This window comes from Apiospora hydei (genome assembly GCF_038363865.1).
Source record: "Apiospora hydei strain CBS 114990 chromosome Unknown utg000009l_segment0_segment0, whole genome shotgun sequence".
NCBI lineage: Eukaryota > Fungi > Ascomycota > Sordariomycetes > Amphisphaeriales > Apiosporaceae > Apiospora > Apiospora hydei.
Genome location: NW_027117368.1, coordinates 5702777 through 5720492, shown reverse-complemented (window position 1 = coordinate 5720492; position 17716 = coordinate 5702777). Strand labels below are relative to the sequence as shown.

General features: G+C 52.0%; 5 protein-coding genes across 5 annotated transcripts; all 5 read right to left on the bottom strand.

The window, feature by feature from the left end:
- Nucleotides 1-335: 335 nt before the first annotated feature.
- On the bottom strand, nucleotides 336-1970 carry PG997_013610 (uncharacterized protein; the record flags this gene model as incomplete). Its single annotated transcript, XM_066817924.1, has 3 exons — nucleotides 336-728; nucleotides 754-1888; nucleotides 1960-1970. The coding sequence occupies 3 exons, from the start codon at nucleotides 1968-1970 to the stop codon at nucleotides 336-338; spliced, it is 1539 nt and encodes a 512-aa protein (XP_066663616.1).
- A 4153-nt stretch (nucleotides 1971-6123) lies between these two features.
- Nucleotides 6124-7197, bottom strand: PG997_013609 (uncharacterized protein; the record flags this gene model as incomplete). The annotated part of the gene is made up of 2 exons (XM_066817923.1): nucleotides 6124-6565; nucleotides 6608-7197. 2 exons carry the CDS (start codon nucleotides 7195-7197, stop codon nucleotides 6124-6126), a joined length of 1032 nt encoding a protein of 343 aa, XP_066663615.1.
- A 554-nt stretch (nucleotides 7198-7751) lies between these two features.
- Nucleotides 7752-8645, bottom strand: PG997_013608 (uncharacterized protein; the record flags this gene model as incomplete). The annotated part of the gene is made up of 1 exon (XM_066817922.1): nucleotides 7752-8645. One exon carries the CDS (start codon nucleotides 8643-8645, stop codon nucleotides 7752-7754), a length of 894 nt encoding a protein of 297 aa, XP_066663614.1.
- A 6008-nt stretch (nucleotides 8646-14653) lies between these two features.
- Nucleotides 14654-15102, bottom strand: PG997_013607 (uncharacterized protein; the record flags this gene model as incomplete). Its single annotated transcript, XM_066817921.1, has 2 exons — nucleotides 14654-15037; nucleotides 15076-15102. 2 exons carry the CDS (start codon nucleotides 15100-15102, stop codon nucleotides 14654-14656), a joined length of 411 nt encoding a protein of 136 aa, XP_066663613.1.
- A 1531-nt stretch (nucleotides 15103-16633) lies between these two features.
- On the bottom strand, nucleotides 16634-17329 carry PG997_013606 (NADH:ubiquinone oxidoreductase 19.3kD subunit; the record flags this gene model as incomplete). Its single annotated transcript, XM_066817920.1, has 2 exons — nucleotides 16634-16970; nucleotides 17301-17329. 2 exons carry the CDS (start codon nucleotides 17327-17329, stop codon nucleotides 16634-16636), a joined length of 366 nt encoding a protein of 121 aa, XP_066663612.1.
- Nucleotides 17330-17716: the final 387 nt, after the last annotated feature.

Below are 17716 nucleotides of genomic sequence, written 5' to 3'. Positions count from 1 at the left end.
AGGGCATAAATTAAGCGGCTACGTCTATCTAATTAACCTAGGCCTTATAGAATAGAGGGGCTATATACTTAATACACAGGCGCAACCACCATCCCACTTTACTACCTCGCTGTTATACCATCATAAAATAGGATCCCACGCTTACCGAATTTGGGCCCCAGAACAGCGCTTTCTCTTTTTATCGTGTAAAGCGGGGTGGCAAGAAATAGGACGAGATGATCTTGCTCTCGAGGGGATAATTAACGATACGTGTTGAATACTTTACTACTGTACACATGAAAGTTGTAGCATCAAATATAGTCTTTCAGTACCCAAGATCTGGGTTTGATACTTCGCTAGAGACAAACTGCGGTGCTGATCAGGGCAGACATCCTTGTCTTGGTAGGAGAGGAACCGCCACTGCTCGGTCCACTAAGTTGATCATCTTCCCTCACCTTCTCTAAATCACTTTCTTTAAACCACTGCCCGGCGCCACTCATAACCGAATCTCTCTTAGAGCCCTGATTAGCGGCGGTCGTCATTTTAGGCGTGCTCGGTGGAGGCTCCGGTCGGGATGCTTTCTGCACTTTCATCTCGGCCAAGGTGGCCCGGCGCTTCGGGGGCGGCTTGAAGCTGAATTTGGGGTACCGCTCGGGCTGGAGCCGGCGCGGCGTGCCGCGGTACCCCGATTCGAGTCGCTCCCGCTCGTACTCGGCGAAGTCGTCATTGGCCCACCACTTGGCCTCGGCCTCTAGAAGGGGGCCCGGGAAGAACTCCTCCAGCAGGGGCCATGCCCCGGTCGAAGATGGTGTGGAAGTCCATGAGGCCATCCATGACCTTGCGCGCGAGGAATGTGTCGACCTTCTTCAGCGGCAGATTGCGCATCGCGGGCCGCAGCTCCTTGGCCGCGAGCCACGCGTTCTGGAACATGCCGAGGCCGCCCACGGCGAGAAAACACCACGAGTCGGGACACTCGCGCGGCGCTGCGACATTAACAAGCAGGCACAGCCAAAGAACCGACAGCGCCGCATACGTGATGCGCGTCAACGCGAATCTGAGCGGGACCCGGTTGAAGGGCCAGACGTTCCAGACGATGGCCTCGCGCTGCGGCCCTTGACCCGGCCGCCGCCGCTTCCGCTTCGCGTAGGCCTCCTCTTCCCAGGGTCGGCTGGCGCGCGGCGGGTGCGGCGCTGCCAGGGATTCGAGGTCCAGACACAGGCCGTAGCCGATGATGACCATGATGTCGCGGGACCCGTTCCCCGCAGTGAGCGCGTAGATGGAGTCGGAATGCTGTCCGCTGGGAAGCTTCTCGCTCGTCCACTGGGGCAGACAGCCGTACCACTGCACGAACAGGGTCCCGACGGCGGTGATGAGGAATACGCTCCAGTCGCCCTTGAACGCTAGAGGTATAACGGCGATTCCCGGCTGGATCATGGTTATCACAGCACCAAGGAAGTGCAGGTAGGTCCAACTGAACTGCGTCGGTCCGTTGCAGTTCCCAGTCGCCTCGAACACGGTGATCTTGAGTGAGTAGTCGCGGTCCTCGGACGCGAGCTGGCGCACCTCGCTCGCCTCGAGGTCGTGCAGCAGCCGGCTCACGACGAAGCTCTTGCTCTCGCGCGCGTACCCGGAGTCCAAGTTCACGACCTTGCACGGGTAGTCGGGCGGCGGCATGATGCGGCCGTCGCCGATGACGTTGACCAGCCCCAGGAAGGCGTACGCGATGCAGCCGAAGGAGAAGCACACGGGCACGTAGGGCTTGCCGGTCCCTTGCGCGAACGCCTTCTGCACCACGTCGCCGCCAATGATCAGCAGGATCGAGGCGATGTCCGTCGGGTTGTACCACTGCGCCGTCAGCTCCTGCGCAACCGTCGGCGACGGCCCGTCCCCAGTTCCGGCCCCCGCTGCTCTGCCATGCAGCAAGTACAATAATATGGGCATTACTGTAATCACGTTAGTCAGGAGGTTGGGATTATCGACTGCGAGTCCATATTGTCCCGTATTGAGAACTGAAAGGGGGACCGCCAAAATGACGTGAGCGTTGGGTTCGGAACTCCGCTTTTCAACCGCGTCGCAATGCACTGTGCGTAGAATGAAGTGTGCCCTCCTATTCGGCCTGGCAAAGCAAACATGCAGGCAAGCTTGATTGTTGTGTTTGATCGGGATTGGGGTAAAACCCTGGGCAAACCGGCAATCTGCGTCAGCGAATCAGCCTGGCCAAGTTTATGCGGGCGCTGCCGCTGTGCAGTTGGCGGCTGCAAGTATTAGGATGATTTCTTTCAGCTTTGAGAATCACGCGACGGCGCGTATCATCCAGCTGTCGTCGAGTCTGCCCGGTCGCGTCGCACGCCATCATCATATTGCGACAGCCTGCTTCCTTGGGGCGCAATCGATAGTTCCCCAGAGGGCCTTCCTCTTTGGTCGGGTGGCAGGTTCAGGGGGCGCGAGGCATTCCAGTAGAGCCTAGGTACCCGGTATAAAGGGGCTAAGTCCCCGACAGCGCACAAGAAGGAAGCACGGGAAAATTGCACGATTACACGGTACCGCAGCCACTGACAGGCAGAGCTGATCAGCAGACCCACACCGTCGGTCTTTAAGCACCATTCAGTCAATGCTATAGCACAGGGGGATTCTTAAGGGTGGTCTCATGTTCATTTCATCTTGACCAGCCGGCCAGCCTTCCGCGGTTCTGAACGGGATGCCATCCTCTTGCCTCTAGAGATATGCCGTTCGCTCGCTACCCATGCCAGTCACCAACTGTCTATTGAATGCGCCTACACTGACTCAGCCCGACTTGATCACTCATGAGGGGACGGGGGGCGTAAGATGGTGTGTAAGAGCGGCCCCGAGTTGCGTACACCGTGCATATTCACAAAAGCCGCGGTAGCAGCCAGCTGGTGAGCAACTGGCAGTCTCGCAGGTACTGGTTGTATCGAAACAGCCGGGCAAATTCCGACCCGAGCTTATCACGGGTAGATGACAGTTCATGCGGTGTACCCAGCACAAGTCGGCCACATTTCCAAATCTCGAAACCTCGATTTTGATCTACATGAGACCACAGCCAAATGTGAGACATGACCGAAGTTTGTGATGCAAAAGAATGAACATCCAAAAATTGATAGTTGTAAGATAGACCCCAATGAGATAGGCAGATAAAAAGGATGGTAGCCAACTTAAGCAACGTATAGTCCATGAAGGGACGAATGGCTATAAGATCTAGGATCAAAGAAACGAGATTCCCCATTCGGCTCTTTCAGGCAGTATCCTCACCCAAATGGCATTTACCACTGTCAGAATGATTGACCACCCACCCAAAAGCTCAACGTCGTGATTCAGGAGCATCATGGTCAAGGTTCTCATGGTTTGTATATGGCAAGAAGCCTCTCCGGGCAAAGAGCATTTACACCGCTGAAGCTTTAGCGGTTGGTTCATCCGAAATCTCAGAGTCGTCCGGAACGACTGGTATCAAATGCCTCCAGTTTGTGTCATCGTTGAAGTTTACTGTCATGAGGCCTACTGGCACCACATCCGGGAGCTGATACGTGGCAGAGGCCGACTCCAGTATCACCGTCATGCCAGCCGTCCAGTTCCCTGCATGTGTCAAGAAGACTGGTATGGAAGCGATGTATTCTAGAGCGCCAGCTCCGATGGCCTGTATGTTTGGGAACACCCTGTGGCATCCGCATCTGTCGCTGGCGTTCCAAGGAGTCGTTCCTTCGTTGAACGAAGAGCGACCGGAACGCTACGATGCACGAGATGAGAAACGCTTGTAATAGCATAACGTAATTAGTCACTCAAGGTCAAACATTCTCCACGCTAAACAGAATGGCGTTTTACTCACCGGCGGTGAACTCGCAATAGTACCAGAGCGAAACAACCGTTGTATTTTGGGTCTGTGCCGTTGCTTTATCCGCGTCAAATCGTTTTTGGAAGAATCTTCCACGAAGGATCGTAATGCCGATGGTAATAAATGTCAGGCAAAAGACAAAGGTCAAAATGAGCTTTTGTCTTATATAAATGCGACTCCGCCATAGAATAGTCACAGGAAGGGACAGAACTGTGGTGGTGCGATGGGTCAGGTAAGCGGATCTTGCGGGGTGATGATTCCATCAAGATTGTAACTAGTTCAGCCCGAAGCCGTGAATGTGGTAGAATAGGACATGGTTCAAAGAGAAAGAATCACACTCACTGAAGAAATCGGATGCAGCATCTGTCACAACAGAAACGACAGTACTGGTTACATGCCTACGCGACGGCTCTGGCCCGATGCAGTCACCACCAATGTTTTCGAGACCCCAGAAGAGACAGGGGTAATCCACTATCCCGATTTGGGTCGCGAAGGCAGCTATAGTGAAGAACAGTACTGCCCACCACATGATAGTGAACCTATTCGACTCTCGATGTTAGATGTCATCTTGGTCAATGAAACATGTGTCGGGAGGGAGTTTAATCAAACCAATAAAGAAGATATACCCAACACTCAAGAGACGCTGGGGAGAAGGCAGGTAATAACCATTGGAATCGGCTTACCATTTTATTTTGGCACCTAGGCGTCGGAAGAAAAGCAGAAAGGTAAACTTTACGATGGCGATACCGACTATCATAAGCACGATCCGGACTCCGTCCATCAAAAGCCCTTGTAGATGTCGTGCAAGGAATCCGGGCGGAAATCGATGATGCCTTCTCCTTGTAGAGTTTGCAGCTGGTACGCATAACGAACATATAGCTGTATCAGTACTACATTAATGCACTGTATGGATAAGGCCACAACCATGAGGTAATCGTCGACCAGGAAACGGTGGAAAGCAGCATAGCGGATATACATTCGAACGACCAATGCAATAGTACACATGGCGAAGAACATCCACGCCAAAGCCTATACCAAAAGAAAACCAGAAACAGGGTCAGCTTTGAAGCACCGCATTATGAATGTAGAGAAATGGTTGGCGAACTCTCTCCTTGGCCATCAGATGTATAAAACTTACATAAAAAGCTGCCTCGGATATGGTTCCCTCTGTTGTCCTCGGGACAGAATCGGGTAATGGGCTGTTAAACTTCATCCCCAGCCAAATTGCTGAAGTATTCCTCTAGGGATAGTGAAACAAAACAAGACATCTGGGTCAGAAAAGGGCAGAAGGTTTATTTTATTATCATTCCAGGAAGCGTGGAAGGTTTTCAACAGGGAGCACGAGGCTGTGATTGCTACAACCCATTCTAAGCAAATTAGGCATACCACAAGCTGACAATACCTTCATCAACGTTCTAGAGGAGGGTTATTCGCAGCTGACCAGTCCATTGACCGAGGTATTAACATAAGTAGACTGTGCTTCGGTCAGGCAGCATGGGACTAGCTACCACGTTCATTCAATAATTTCTAGATGAAGTTTGCTCACTATTGTTGATAGCAGCCTACTATAGCCGGATCATATGGTTATGGAGGTATAGTGACACCCACATACAAGTACACCGCCGGTGGCAATACATCGTCTAAACCTGTCTCTTAAGCCAATAAAAACCCAGTTCCAGGTTTAATAGCCCTTACTTATGAAAAGGAATTGTCCACATATGTGTCTTTGGGCTGGCACGTGCCGCATACATTTGGGGGGCGGAAGGGTCCCGGCCCAGTCAGGACTACTCTAGTCGAGTGTTGACGTCGTCTTGACTATTTGTGTTTCCGTTTCATTTTTCACCGAGTCATACCAAGCCACCCCCATCAAAGGCAGATTACGTGGCCGGGCCCACGCACACGGTACCTCCGAGTTGGATTTTAATGAGACCATATCGAAAACCGGTCAAGCCTACACACACGTTGGGGGCATCTGATGTAGGATTTCAGACAAGGGCGGGTTCGCCACAAAATGCGGATACACTCGGCGAAATGAAACGTTTGATATAGGGGTCTAGCATAGGGTCCAGCATTGTTTGATCATGGTATGATTCAATTTGACTCAACGCAAAATCGGGCGTTATTGGCTCATCCAATATTAGGGGTAGTTGACATGTCGACTTGATAACGAATCAAATTTCAGGACCAAGTCATGTCGAGTCCCTACCCAAAAGCATCCCCGTGGGTTTGTATGTTCAATCATAATCACCATCCCTTGCATGTCTCAAATGTCCACGTAGCACCCGGGAACATGCCCATCAAAGTCGCCACAGCCACTTCTCAAACGACTCCTCCCCCACCTTCTGCTTATCCGGCTGCGCCGTCTTAGACGTCCGCCACTTCATCCCGCACTGCCCAAACGCCGAGTGCGACTTCGGCTCCTCCATAAGCCGCTTCACCTCCTGCGTCTCCGCGGTGTCTTCTCCCTCGCACAAGACGCGTCCCTCATACCCCCGCTCCGCAAAGACCCGTGCTCGCGCTAGGTCCCCGTTCGCCACGACGATCTGCAGCGCGTCGTAGTACAGCCGAGGAATGAGGGTGGTGGCCAAAGCCTCTCCCATGTTCGGGTCCGCATACTCCTCGCGCAGGATACCGAGCAGGGTCCGGCATGCGTGCAGGCTGGTCAGCGGGCGGAGCATGAGGTTCATGGGGTTGGTGATCTGCTCGTCCAGGGCATGGATCCGGCGGAGGCGCTCGTCGCTGACTCGAAGCTGAGCGGTCGGAAGGGAGCACAGCTCTCACTTGCATTCGAAGCCGTAGGAGGCCTTGAGCTGGGCTTGTCGGACCCCGGAGGTTCCAGGAGGGGTGTAACAGATGGTCAGTTCCTCGCCCGCCAAGATGTCCCGCCTGGCATGGATGTTCTCGCATCCGTTGCCATTCGTCTCGTTCCAGGTGTTGTGACAGTTGTGACGGCAGCTGTGGTTGATGCGGCAGATCTCGGTGTAGACGCCGCCCATTTCGGCGCCGGGGCTGCATTGCAGCTCGTTGGTTCGATAGATGCCGGCCAATGCATGCTTGCCGGGGAAGTTGTTGTGAAGGGAGAGAAACTGTGTTTGCTGGTCTTTGGGAAGCGACCGGAGCTTGCAGGCGATAAGGAGGTTGAGAACCTCTGGGTCCATGTTTTGAATCACGAAGAGAGGCTTCTCGCTCAAGATCCGGGTCCCGCGCTTGATGTTGCGTCGTGCCACAAGCCCTTGGCCCTTGCCCGGGATCTCAAGTCTCTCGTAGAGTTCATCGTTCGTATTGCTGTCGCTCACTTCAGCGACGTGAGATGCAGTCAGAGCTGTGTCGTCCTTTGCGATCCTGTTAGACATCGTGGTGCTGTCAGTCATGATTGCGAACCTATTAGAAAAGAGAAATGCTTAATGTAACAATATGCTTTGGCAGGCTGAGAATGACTTTGGATCTTGGCCGTCGATAATAAATAGCCAGACAGAATTCATGTTTGAGAACTGAAATAACTGGAAACATCGGTCAATTCTCCACAAGGATGTAGAAGAGAGGAGAAAAGCTGGAAGTTTGCTTCACCACAAACGCTTCTCACTTGCAAACGGGCTGCCACAGGAGGCCCATCGTTTGCACAAGCAGAGTGAAATCAACATGGGCAAATTAGCAATACATATGCGGTTCATTGAGTCTCATTGGCCAATCTAGTTTATAAGATGACGCCTATCTCCATCGCGTGAGCTGCCTAGTAAATGCCTTCTCTCATTGAGGGGGAAATCATATTCTCCAAAAGTTCGCAGCCAGGCCGTAACTATATATACCATTAAGGCCCAATCCTCAATTCCTTTCGTCAATCGTCAATATCTGCTTCTGTGGTTAGCGTTCTGTGTGCGATATGAACACGTGTATGCAAGGATACTTACCATAACCATCACCCTTCTCAAAACGAACGGGGGCGAGCACCGCTCTTGACGCTCTTGGAGGCGAACAGAGACAGGTTGACGATCTCGTTGACCATGTGCTCACTCTCAGCCTCAATACGATCACGGGAGATGGCGCTCTCATACCAGACGGCTGAGTAGACCTCGAAACCCTTGCCGTACTTAGCGTCATCGACGTCCTTCACCGCGATATGCAGAATACCGTAGGTAGTTCCGGTGCCGTCCTTCAGGACCTTGGGGCCGGCAGCCTGGATGGGGAAGTCGGGCAGCTGGCGGAGGAAAGGGTACTTCACACGGTCCGGGGTAGTGAAGTTCTGGATATCAAAGTAAGTGCGGACGCCGCCCCAGCCCTCGAGGACGGTGGACTGAGGGAGACCGTTGGGTGCAGTCGAGGTTTGCTTCAGATAGTGCTCCGGGTTGGCATCGTCATTGACCGCATCGGCGTCCGGGGAGGTGGCCCAGCTGCCAAAGCTGAATGCGCTCAGGCTAGGAATGTAGCAGATGCACTGGGCCTCGGTAGGCTTCCAGTTCACACCATCGGAGTTGGAAATGACATCGTGCCAGAACTTGTTGCCGTCGGCGATGTCAGGCTGAAGCAGTTTGATGAGGCCGTTGGGACCGAGGTTTGCCTTGGTAGTATGGAGCTCGGCCAGGGCGGCGGGGAGATCATCCTTGGTCTGGGGGACGGTAAGGTTGTATCCATCGGCTCCGAGGCGGGTCTTGAGCAGAGTGACGGCACTCTGGGCCATTGTTAGTTCGTAGTCGAACTTAGAGGCCTCATAGGTGGGACCCCAGTGGGTGAAGGTGTAATTATCCACGTATTCGGTGAAATTCGCAGCAGCAGTGGCCGCGAAAGCCAAGAAGCCTGCCAGAAAGAGTGTGATGGCGTACATGATGCCTCAGTGTAACGAGTGTATCTTTGTCAGTTGACTGGTGGAAAGCGAATGACGTGGAGAGAAGATTGGTGACAGTGGAAGATGATGAGTGTTGATGACTTCTGCAAAGCGGATCAGGTGTTGTGCTGTTGAGCCTGAGTGACAGTGGAGTTGTTGATGGGAGAGGGGAAATGACGGAATCAGTGGTGGAAGGGGACGTCTTTATAGGTTTCTAGGATGGGAAACAACTGCGTTGTATTCAACGTCTTCTATGTGTTGAATGGATGTTCGGTGTATTGAATGGATGCACATCTGGAAGTAATCGCACCAGGCTCACCTTCCAGTTACTGAACCATACAATTACAGCACCTTTCTTTATTGGGGAATCACCTTCAATTGAATTATGTATCATACAGGTTCTTAGAAAGAGGCACATGGGACCGTTGTCTAGGAAGTTGCACAAAAGGGTCCTGCCAGGAACAACCGGAGTTACCAGGAAAGCACATAGGAAAGGATTTCTAGAAGACGAAGGTGCATTTGATTGGCCAGTATCCGGCGCCCATCAGGTGTTGTCACTAACATCCATGGGTTTGTTGGTGGAGTGTGCTTGCCATGCCCTTACAGGGACTATCAAGATGTTTGGCAAACAACCCAATTGCGTGCGGTGCATCATTACAGGACCACGGGGAATTTACTAATCCTGGGCATGAAGGAATGCCAGGAAACAGGAAAGCATAAATAACGTTCCTTTTGCCTATTCTTCTGCTTGCTGCTGGCACATCGGGGTTGGCCGACTGTTGGATGTCGGATGCGATTTGTGAACAACAAGCCGACCAGGTCCGCCTTGCGTCGTACCTGCTCGAATCACAGGGCAGCGCTTCAGACTACGTAATCCTCCACTCGTTCCTGGGACTGCAAGGGGTGCACCTGCAAGGCAGGTAGGTAGGTGCATAAGTACTTGGGTATGCAAGTAATCTTTAATGGGGTATTTCTTTTCGCAGACTTGTCTGTCGGACTCAATCGCAACATATCGAAAATAGACTGTCGGGATTTGGTCTGAATGTCCTTGCGAAGAGTATTGAAGAAGCCCAACAGAGGTGTCGTCCATCGCATTGCCCGTTACGATGAACACCTTGGGTAGATCGGGGTGCCTGCGAACACAGTTCAGCCGGGACAACCCTTGCTTTTGGCATTCCTCCGACGATCCACGATCCTTTCACACATCCCTGCCTAGCGTCAACAAAGTCCCAGGTTGTCCGGCTCCGACACGGCCACCTGGGCAGCAGTACACCCCAGATGAAGGCCTTCGACAGACATGTGTTGCGCAGCTGTAAGTGCATTGCAGGAACGTGCGTTTGGTCGCGGGCCCGGCCATCGCTGCTGCAGCGCTTCTTAGAGGCCGCTTCCTCTTCTGTGCCATTTTTGGTACAAAGCAACATGTCGCTCAACCATCATGGCACTGAGGGAATTCAAGATAACCTCGAGCGACATCTTCTTCCAGTTTGGGCAGGGCTTAGTGGGTAAAATGACCTAGAAACTAGATCTCAGTTATTGCTCATCTAGTGAGAGGAGTTCTCGGTGGACTTGCAGTATATTCTTGATAGAACCACTCGATACTTCAGCTACAACTGATGGGTGAGGGTTCAAGCGCCACTTGTTAGTGCACATGCTGCGACCAGTGTATAAACATTGCCCGGGTGTACTTACACTAACCTCCATTGACTATCTAAGATTGAACTCGTGTTTTGTTCCTGGGGTTTGTGTCTCGTGAGTTCACGACGCTGTCGCTAGACTGCGAGCCGCCTTGGTTGACGTTGACTGTGGTCGTGGTACAAGATAGCGACAAGAGAATTCAAAGACATGATGGATCTCCAGTGCTCGCTATGTACGTAGGCGTTCAGAAAAGGACACCTGGACAGAGAATCAGCGATTGAGGACTCTGATGCATTACGTTGAAGCAATAGTCGGGATGAAAAGGGGCATACATACATATATTGCCAATTGACTCAAGAGTATACTGCGTAGAATCTTGGTTTCCATCGGTGTGCAAGGGGCCATTCTAGGTAGATATATATGAGAAATATGGGTCTCAGAAGATACGCAACATAGATGGTATGAGCAGGCACGGGCTTTTCAAGAAGACTGGTTAACAAATATACGGGCGAGGAGGGTGTCCCATGATGGACATTGCGCGTTCACTTTTACACCAAAAGGCTCGATCCTTGGGCCGTGATGTTCATGGAACCCATCTTTCTTCGGAAGGGGTAGGGGGGTTGGTATTTATGGTGTCATTCTACTGCGAAGGGCCCCTTTGGTGGATGTGTGACTCCTTCTCAGTGCTCCTCTCGGAAGATAGTTCAGAAGTCAAACCAGAATGTTATCTATCCTTGAGTCAAGCCCGCATTGGTGCTGTGTCAGTAGTGCTTTTGCGGTTTGTAGTTGAACTTTGATGTGCATACAGCTTTAAAGTTGCTTCCAGTTGGTTTAGCTCTTGAAGTTCGAGTTTCGATCTTACATGCAACAGAACGGTTCCTCCCTATCAGGTTGTTGATTAGCCAGGTCCTGAAGCATATACTCTGATAATGACCGCCAAGGACGTGCATATACGAGAGTATGCTTATATTGATATATGAGAAACTCAAAATCGGGGCTTTCTCGGCTGTTTAATTTCAGACCAGCCCCATTCGCATGGCTTTCTACACAGCACTGCGAACAAGAAGGCCAAGGCCTTCGGTGGTGAGACTCCCCTTGCATGCCTCGACTACCTCGAACCTTAAACACATAACCTATAACGTTTGAGTGAGATCTGTAACAGGGTGAGTTTCCACTGTGTTAATCGAGGGCTGGTTCGCCGGACCCGTGGTTGGAGCTACGGAGGTTCGGCTTGTGCCTCGAGCGGCTGTGCGGACGTCTTTATACACAAATGCAAGGGTGTAAGTACATAAGGAGCTTCGCAACAATAGACGGAGCGTGAATACATGCATCGTAGTTCATGTCAGAGGGCCGCAGAATTGGGTTCAGAAGATGCAGTGTCGCCCACAGCCGGTTAACCACACCCTGTTCGTCGTTTTGGCCCGATCCAACGTGGCTTGGGTCTCCTGTGCTGACTTGACATAAGTCCAAGGAATGTAGAGGAGAAAGGATCAAAACGCCAATATGCAAACACGGTGTAATTCAGCTTGCGCCTGGGAATCTCACGCCCCCAAATGCATGTAAGACGAGCTAGCCTGAAGACCCACGAATTGGAACGGTCTCGCCATAATTAGTGAGTACCACAGCCTGCCGGTACATACCTCCGGGCTTGGCGTAGGTAGTGTTCCGTCCAAAGATTGCCGAAGCTGGCGTACTCGTCTTGAGGGGCCTGTCCACCTCTCCAATTATCGGCGCTGTGCTGGCGAGTGGTCAGCAAGGCCTAGACACCACAAATCGATGAAATGCATAACTCCAGAGCTGAAATGCAACCAAGTACAGGGTGTGATGTGCCTAAATAGTCAGCTTACGAAGAATTGCAGCAAATATAGCCTGATGCAACCGACTGCACTGAGTTCGGTTCTACAGTTGAGGGGCCTTTCTGCTTTCTCCTTCTCCAAACCCATACCAGAAGAGCACCAATCCATTTCACGACGAAGACCCAGACAAGTGCTAAGTTGATGATGGATTCGAACAGCACATTGACCGGTCCTGCCCCGAATGCAACAGAAGGAACAATAGCAGAGGTAGCTTTCTATGTACGTTTTACACGTTGAAGCTACGGCTGAAAACGTTCCAGGCCGAAGCTTGGATACTTACCACCTCATGTAGGCTCTGGCGTGGGTATTCTTCGGCACCTGCACTATTGCGTTATCCGTTCGGATGTATATCCGCTACGCCTGTTTTTATCGTTTTCTGGTTGACGATTACCTTATGTTGATCGCTTTATTGATACAGTGCATCACGGCTGTACTATTCCAGCTTTACATCCATGATGTATACAAGATACAAGATGCTGGGAACGGCGTGATATTCAATTCCAACCCGGAGTATTTGGAAGACATCTCCAGGGGCTCCATAGTGAATGGAGTCTGCATCTTGCTCATGATCGTCGGTATAGGCGTGGTGAAGCTTACCTTTCTGCTGTTCTTTCGACGGCTAGGTGCCAAAGTGAGCTGGTAAGCCAATCTCGGAGTTCTCCAACTGCTTATTTCTCCAATGCGTGGAAAGGGGACCTAACATCCAGAGCTGAATAGGTTCAATACCATGTGGTGGGCAGTACTGCTTTTCACCATGGCTGCCTTAGCGACCCAAATCGGAATAATCGAACACTACTGTATGTTTTGGGGCCCCGAGAATATGCCTCATAACTGCAGCGGCCCGGGGTCGTCGCGCAGCCATTTTGTCCGAACTATTGTTTCTGTCGTGACAGATGCTGTATCCGATTTGCTCAGTAACTATTCTTCCATTCTTTCAATACTCTCTACCTTGCTTTATTCATTTCGGCCTTGGAAGCCCCTTTAGCCACTTGATTCAAGTCATCACTTTACAAGATAAGCCCACTCTAATCCGTGGCGTTACCCTAGTCCTGTCTCTCCCCCGTGGCAGTTCTTTGGCGAAGCCGCATATGTATACGACAAAAGCTCATTCTCACCTTCGTCTTTTGCTTGACGTTTATTACCATCGCTATTACAATCGTCCGTGGAAACTTTTCCCAAATGCGGTTCGACTCAGACAAGGCCACAACACAGAGCCCAACTTTAACGGCTGTCTGTTTTTGGTATTACTGCGAGTTCACTGCTGGTGAGTCGAGTGCGAGCTCCTCTGGGCATAGAGACATACTTTTCCTTCAGATCCGACTAATCCGATCTTCTCACGCCAAGCCTTTCTCATTTCCTGCATCGTATCGTTTCGGTCGCTCTTCGTACAGCGAAAAAACCAAGGTTTGGATCGCCAACGTGAGAAGCAACAAGAGAACGCCCATCACGATGCAATCCGAAATTGGCGTTCCAGGATGAATCGCTTCCATACCAGTCTTCTCGACACGTGCCGAGACCTCGACGGATGGCATAACATCGATACGGAGCCGATACCTGGCACGAGTCAGCTCCCAGATGTGCCGCCAGGTCTCATGACGGTGGACTTCAATGATGACGCCAATTGTAAGAAGACGACACCAGCCAATCCGAGAGGTTCTGGGCTGTCGGAAGACCGCTTCGGTTCAGTACATAGCTCGACCCCAACTGAAGTCTGATGTATGGTCTGCGTTTTGCGTTTTTGGGGCTCTAACTGATCAAGGGGAGCTTATCCAATGATCCATTAGCCAAGTCGTCAGGAACCTCCGGCTCGCATGTTAGACCTGATAAACTTCCTTAGGCAACAAGAAGAGATATATTGGAGGTATACGCATAAAAGTACCAGGAAAGTGGACGCCATGTGGTCGGGAAGATACTTGGCCGTTTATGAAACTATCAGTGCCTTGATAGCGAGGCTCGATCTACAACATCCAGCCTCTGGAGAAAGGGTGGAACATAGCGAGAACTAGACATTGCATTTCGATTAGTAACCGGGCTCAGGTGAACTATTCTTTTTATATAAATGTAATTTTGATCGTGTAATCTTGTACTAAAAAGGGTGTGCGAGTGGGGAGTGGGCGCCAGACGGGGTTGCATCTCAGAACGCCACACAACCGAACACGGTTCTATTCCAACACCATCGCCCTTTCTTCATCTATCCAGCCCGTGCTAAAACATGGGACAGTAAGAAACAGACACGTGGATTGGGATATTCAATAAAGCTCCGTATCCCCTCCCGGTCCCTGCCGAATTGCCATCGTGAGGACGGACGCATGTTTCTCCCCTTCCAATGCTCATTCCTTTCTGCGTTTGCCCTCATTGGGGGAGAGATTGGCTCATCGAATGGACTCTAGCTCTATGAAGCCAACTGGATGCGAAGGCAACGATGAAGGACAGGGTGTGCCTCACAACTTGACGTACCCTACCCCAGTACTCTTGCCATGGCCGGCGCCCAGCCCCTTAATTAGCGTCGCTCGCACCTTACGATTGTCGCGGCTCCCACCCCTCCTTCGCCATCTCAAAGCTCTCCATCTTGAACGCGGGCGCGACCGTGCAGCCCACCAGCGTCCAGGCCCCCAGACACTGCGCATGCTGCCACTCGCGCTGCTGCACGACGGCCTGGGGCCGCTGGCCGGCCCAGAGGTCCTTGCCGAGCACGACGTCGCGCACGGGCGCGCCGTCGTCCCAGGAGAGCGACAGCCGCAGCGGCGCGCCGGCGTAGTGGTGCCAGACCTCGACGGCGTCGAGGACGCGGTGCCAGTGCGACAGGCCGGCCTCGCCCTCGAGCAGGTAGTAGATGCACGTGCTGTTCGACGCGTGCTCCGTGCTGCCGGCGGCGTCCCGGAAGGTCTCGACGTAGTAGCCCTTCTCCGGGTGGGGGAGAGGTTCAGGGCTTTGATGACGTCCTGTGCTGAGCGGGATTCGGCCATCTTGAAGGTTGGAGACGAGTCGTGGACTTGCTATCAACGAGGGTCTGGTAGGTTGAGTGTCAACTTCGTTGAAAGAAAGGGAAGATGCGGTGTGGGATATTGAGTTGGGAAAATGTCGATCCGGAGAAAACACGCACTAGTTTTCTCGATGCTGCTCCTTACGTCGGCTTGGACGGAAGAACTTGCTAGGAGAGGGCTGACATAATTGAAGGAACGATAAGCAGGTTGGTGACAAATGGAACCAACACTTGCTTATCTACGTTACATTCCGTGCAACAAGCGTCCAACCGGGTCTCCCAAGCTCGGAAAATACCCCAGTCCCAGCGTAGTGGGTGGACTAGATATCGACTGGGTCTTTCACTTGTACTTTACTTTACTTGGGCTAGGTACCGACCTAGCGTGCAGCAGTCGATGCCGCCAATCCCCCTGGCGCAGCCATAGTTTTTGGACCAGGCAACGAAATCTTTGGTGCTTGAACTTGGACGTGAGCACCGACAATAACACTCCCGATGTCGTATGTGGGAACACGACAGGTTGTTGCACTGGCAAACGAGGGACATTGTGGGAACGTCCGAACTTGGCGCTCTCTTGGCTTGTGGATACAGACGTTGGACGAACTCGAAAGGTGTTTGCCGAGATAAGGGAGTCGTTGATAAGGAGGGGGCTCACATAATCCGTCTCCTTCGAAGTCAGGGGCATTGCGCAAGTCCATGCCTTGCGTAAAACCTTGTGCTACAAACCAATGTGAGTGGTCAATTTTCTGTTCATCCCAAATCGACCCCAAGTCAGCCCAGTAGCAACGAGAAGTCCACAGCAAAACAGTCTGTCAACCCAATTTCCGTCCTATAACGGGTTCCATGATGGAAAACGAAAGAGACGGGAGATACGCAGGCCATTGACGGTGAGACCAGACCAAAAGGAGGGGAGAAGTCTCGTACCCGGCGAGACGGAAGGCCTCAAAGCAAACCGCCAAGGATGTTGGCAAGACATCAGAACATGCTTTCCTCAGTGCTTTTGTGCACTTAGTACTACTCGTAAGTACCACCTTTCGGAGGGTGGCGAGAATGGAGAAAGAAATGATAGTTATAAGAGAAATAAACAGCCGGGCAAGAGGGGAATTGGGGGCCAAGTGCCAAACAATATTACGCTTACCTTTTCATTATGCAGCAGCTATTAATGAACTGGGTCCACTCACGAGGTATTATCAGGTTGCTTGGATCAGGCTGTGACGACCCTTGATGTTTTGAAGCAATTTAGATTTTGGCCCCCTACCGAGCTGGATACATGGGAATGTTGCCGAGGTATTTGTGTCACTGCAGGAAAAGACCAGAATCAAAGCCGTATAGACAAGCCTTTCCCCTACAAATACATGATGATTTGATACGGTCTAAGGCACCGGTGACACTCAGGACACTATCCTACTTCCGATACCACATCCGTGTCGTCTTGGTCTGCCTAATCTTCCGCTGCAACTGAAAGATCCCATACATTAGCGCCTCCGTCGTCGGCGGACACCCGGGCACGTAGATATCTACCGGCAAGATCCGATCGACCCCGCGCACCACGCTGTAGCTATAATGGTAGTACCCCCGCCGTTGGCGCAGGTGCCCATGCTGATGACCCATTTGGGGTCGGGCATCTGGTCGTAGCACTGGCGGACGGCGGAGGCCATCTTGTTGGTGACGGTGCCGGCGACGATCATGACGTCGGCCTGGCGCGGCGAGGCGCGGAAGATGATGCCCAGCCGGTCCTGGTCGTACCGCGGCATCGAGCAGTGCATCATCTCGATGCCGCAGCAGGCCAGGGCGAAGGTCAGGGGGTGCAGGGAGCCGTTGCGCGCCCAGGCCAGGAGCTGGTCCAGCGTTGTTCTTGGGAGGTCAGTTAGCTTTTGGGTTTCTTCTGGCCGACTGTGTCGAGAGAGTGTTTTGGTGGTATAGTCTCACAAGGCATAATCGACGACGCTCGTAGGTTTTGACTCTGATGAGAGTGCTGTTGTTTTAGGGAGATCGCTCGGTGCTCTACGTCTAGGTATGTCCTGTTGCCGAGGTTGTGTGGCATTGGAGATGCTCCTCGCATATGGGACTGAGAGCACATCCTTTCCAGGACGATATATAATTTTGTTGGATGTAAGTGGACGGCAAAGCACTTTAGTCTTGTTAGTCAGGTGGAATGGTGTCTGGTTATTGGTCAAGAAGGACCTACAACTTGCTATCTTCGTGGTTCTCATTGTGCTTGGCTTTAAGATGGAAGTGACGAAGATGACATGCAACGAGTAATACGACAGAATTCCGCAAAGAATCAGCGAGAGATTTCCTTACCAGGAGGATAATACGGGGAGTAGAGTAAAGCCGTCGGGATATTCACACATCCAAGACCCACCCAACCGGGTGCTGGTTACAGAGACCCGTCAGCACTAGTGGCCCTACTTCCTCGGTGGCAGAGTACGCACTGTGTTTTAGCAGATAGATCAGGCCTATTTTACAGTGCGTGGTTTCTGCCAGGACGGTATTTCACTGGAAACGCCCCGATGCGCCCCTGTAGATTCACTACCAGGTCAATTCTGGCCTCGGGAAAAACACACCTCGCTCTTTAGTCCGTTCCATCCACCTTCCTC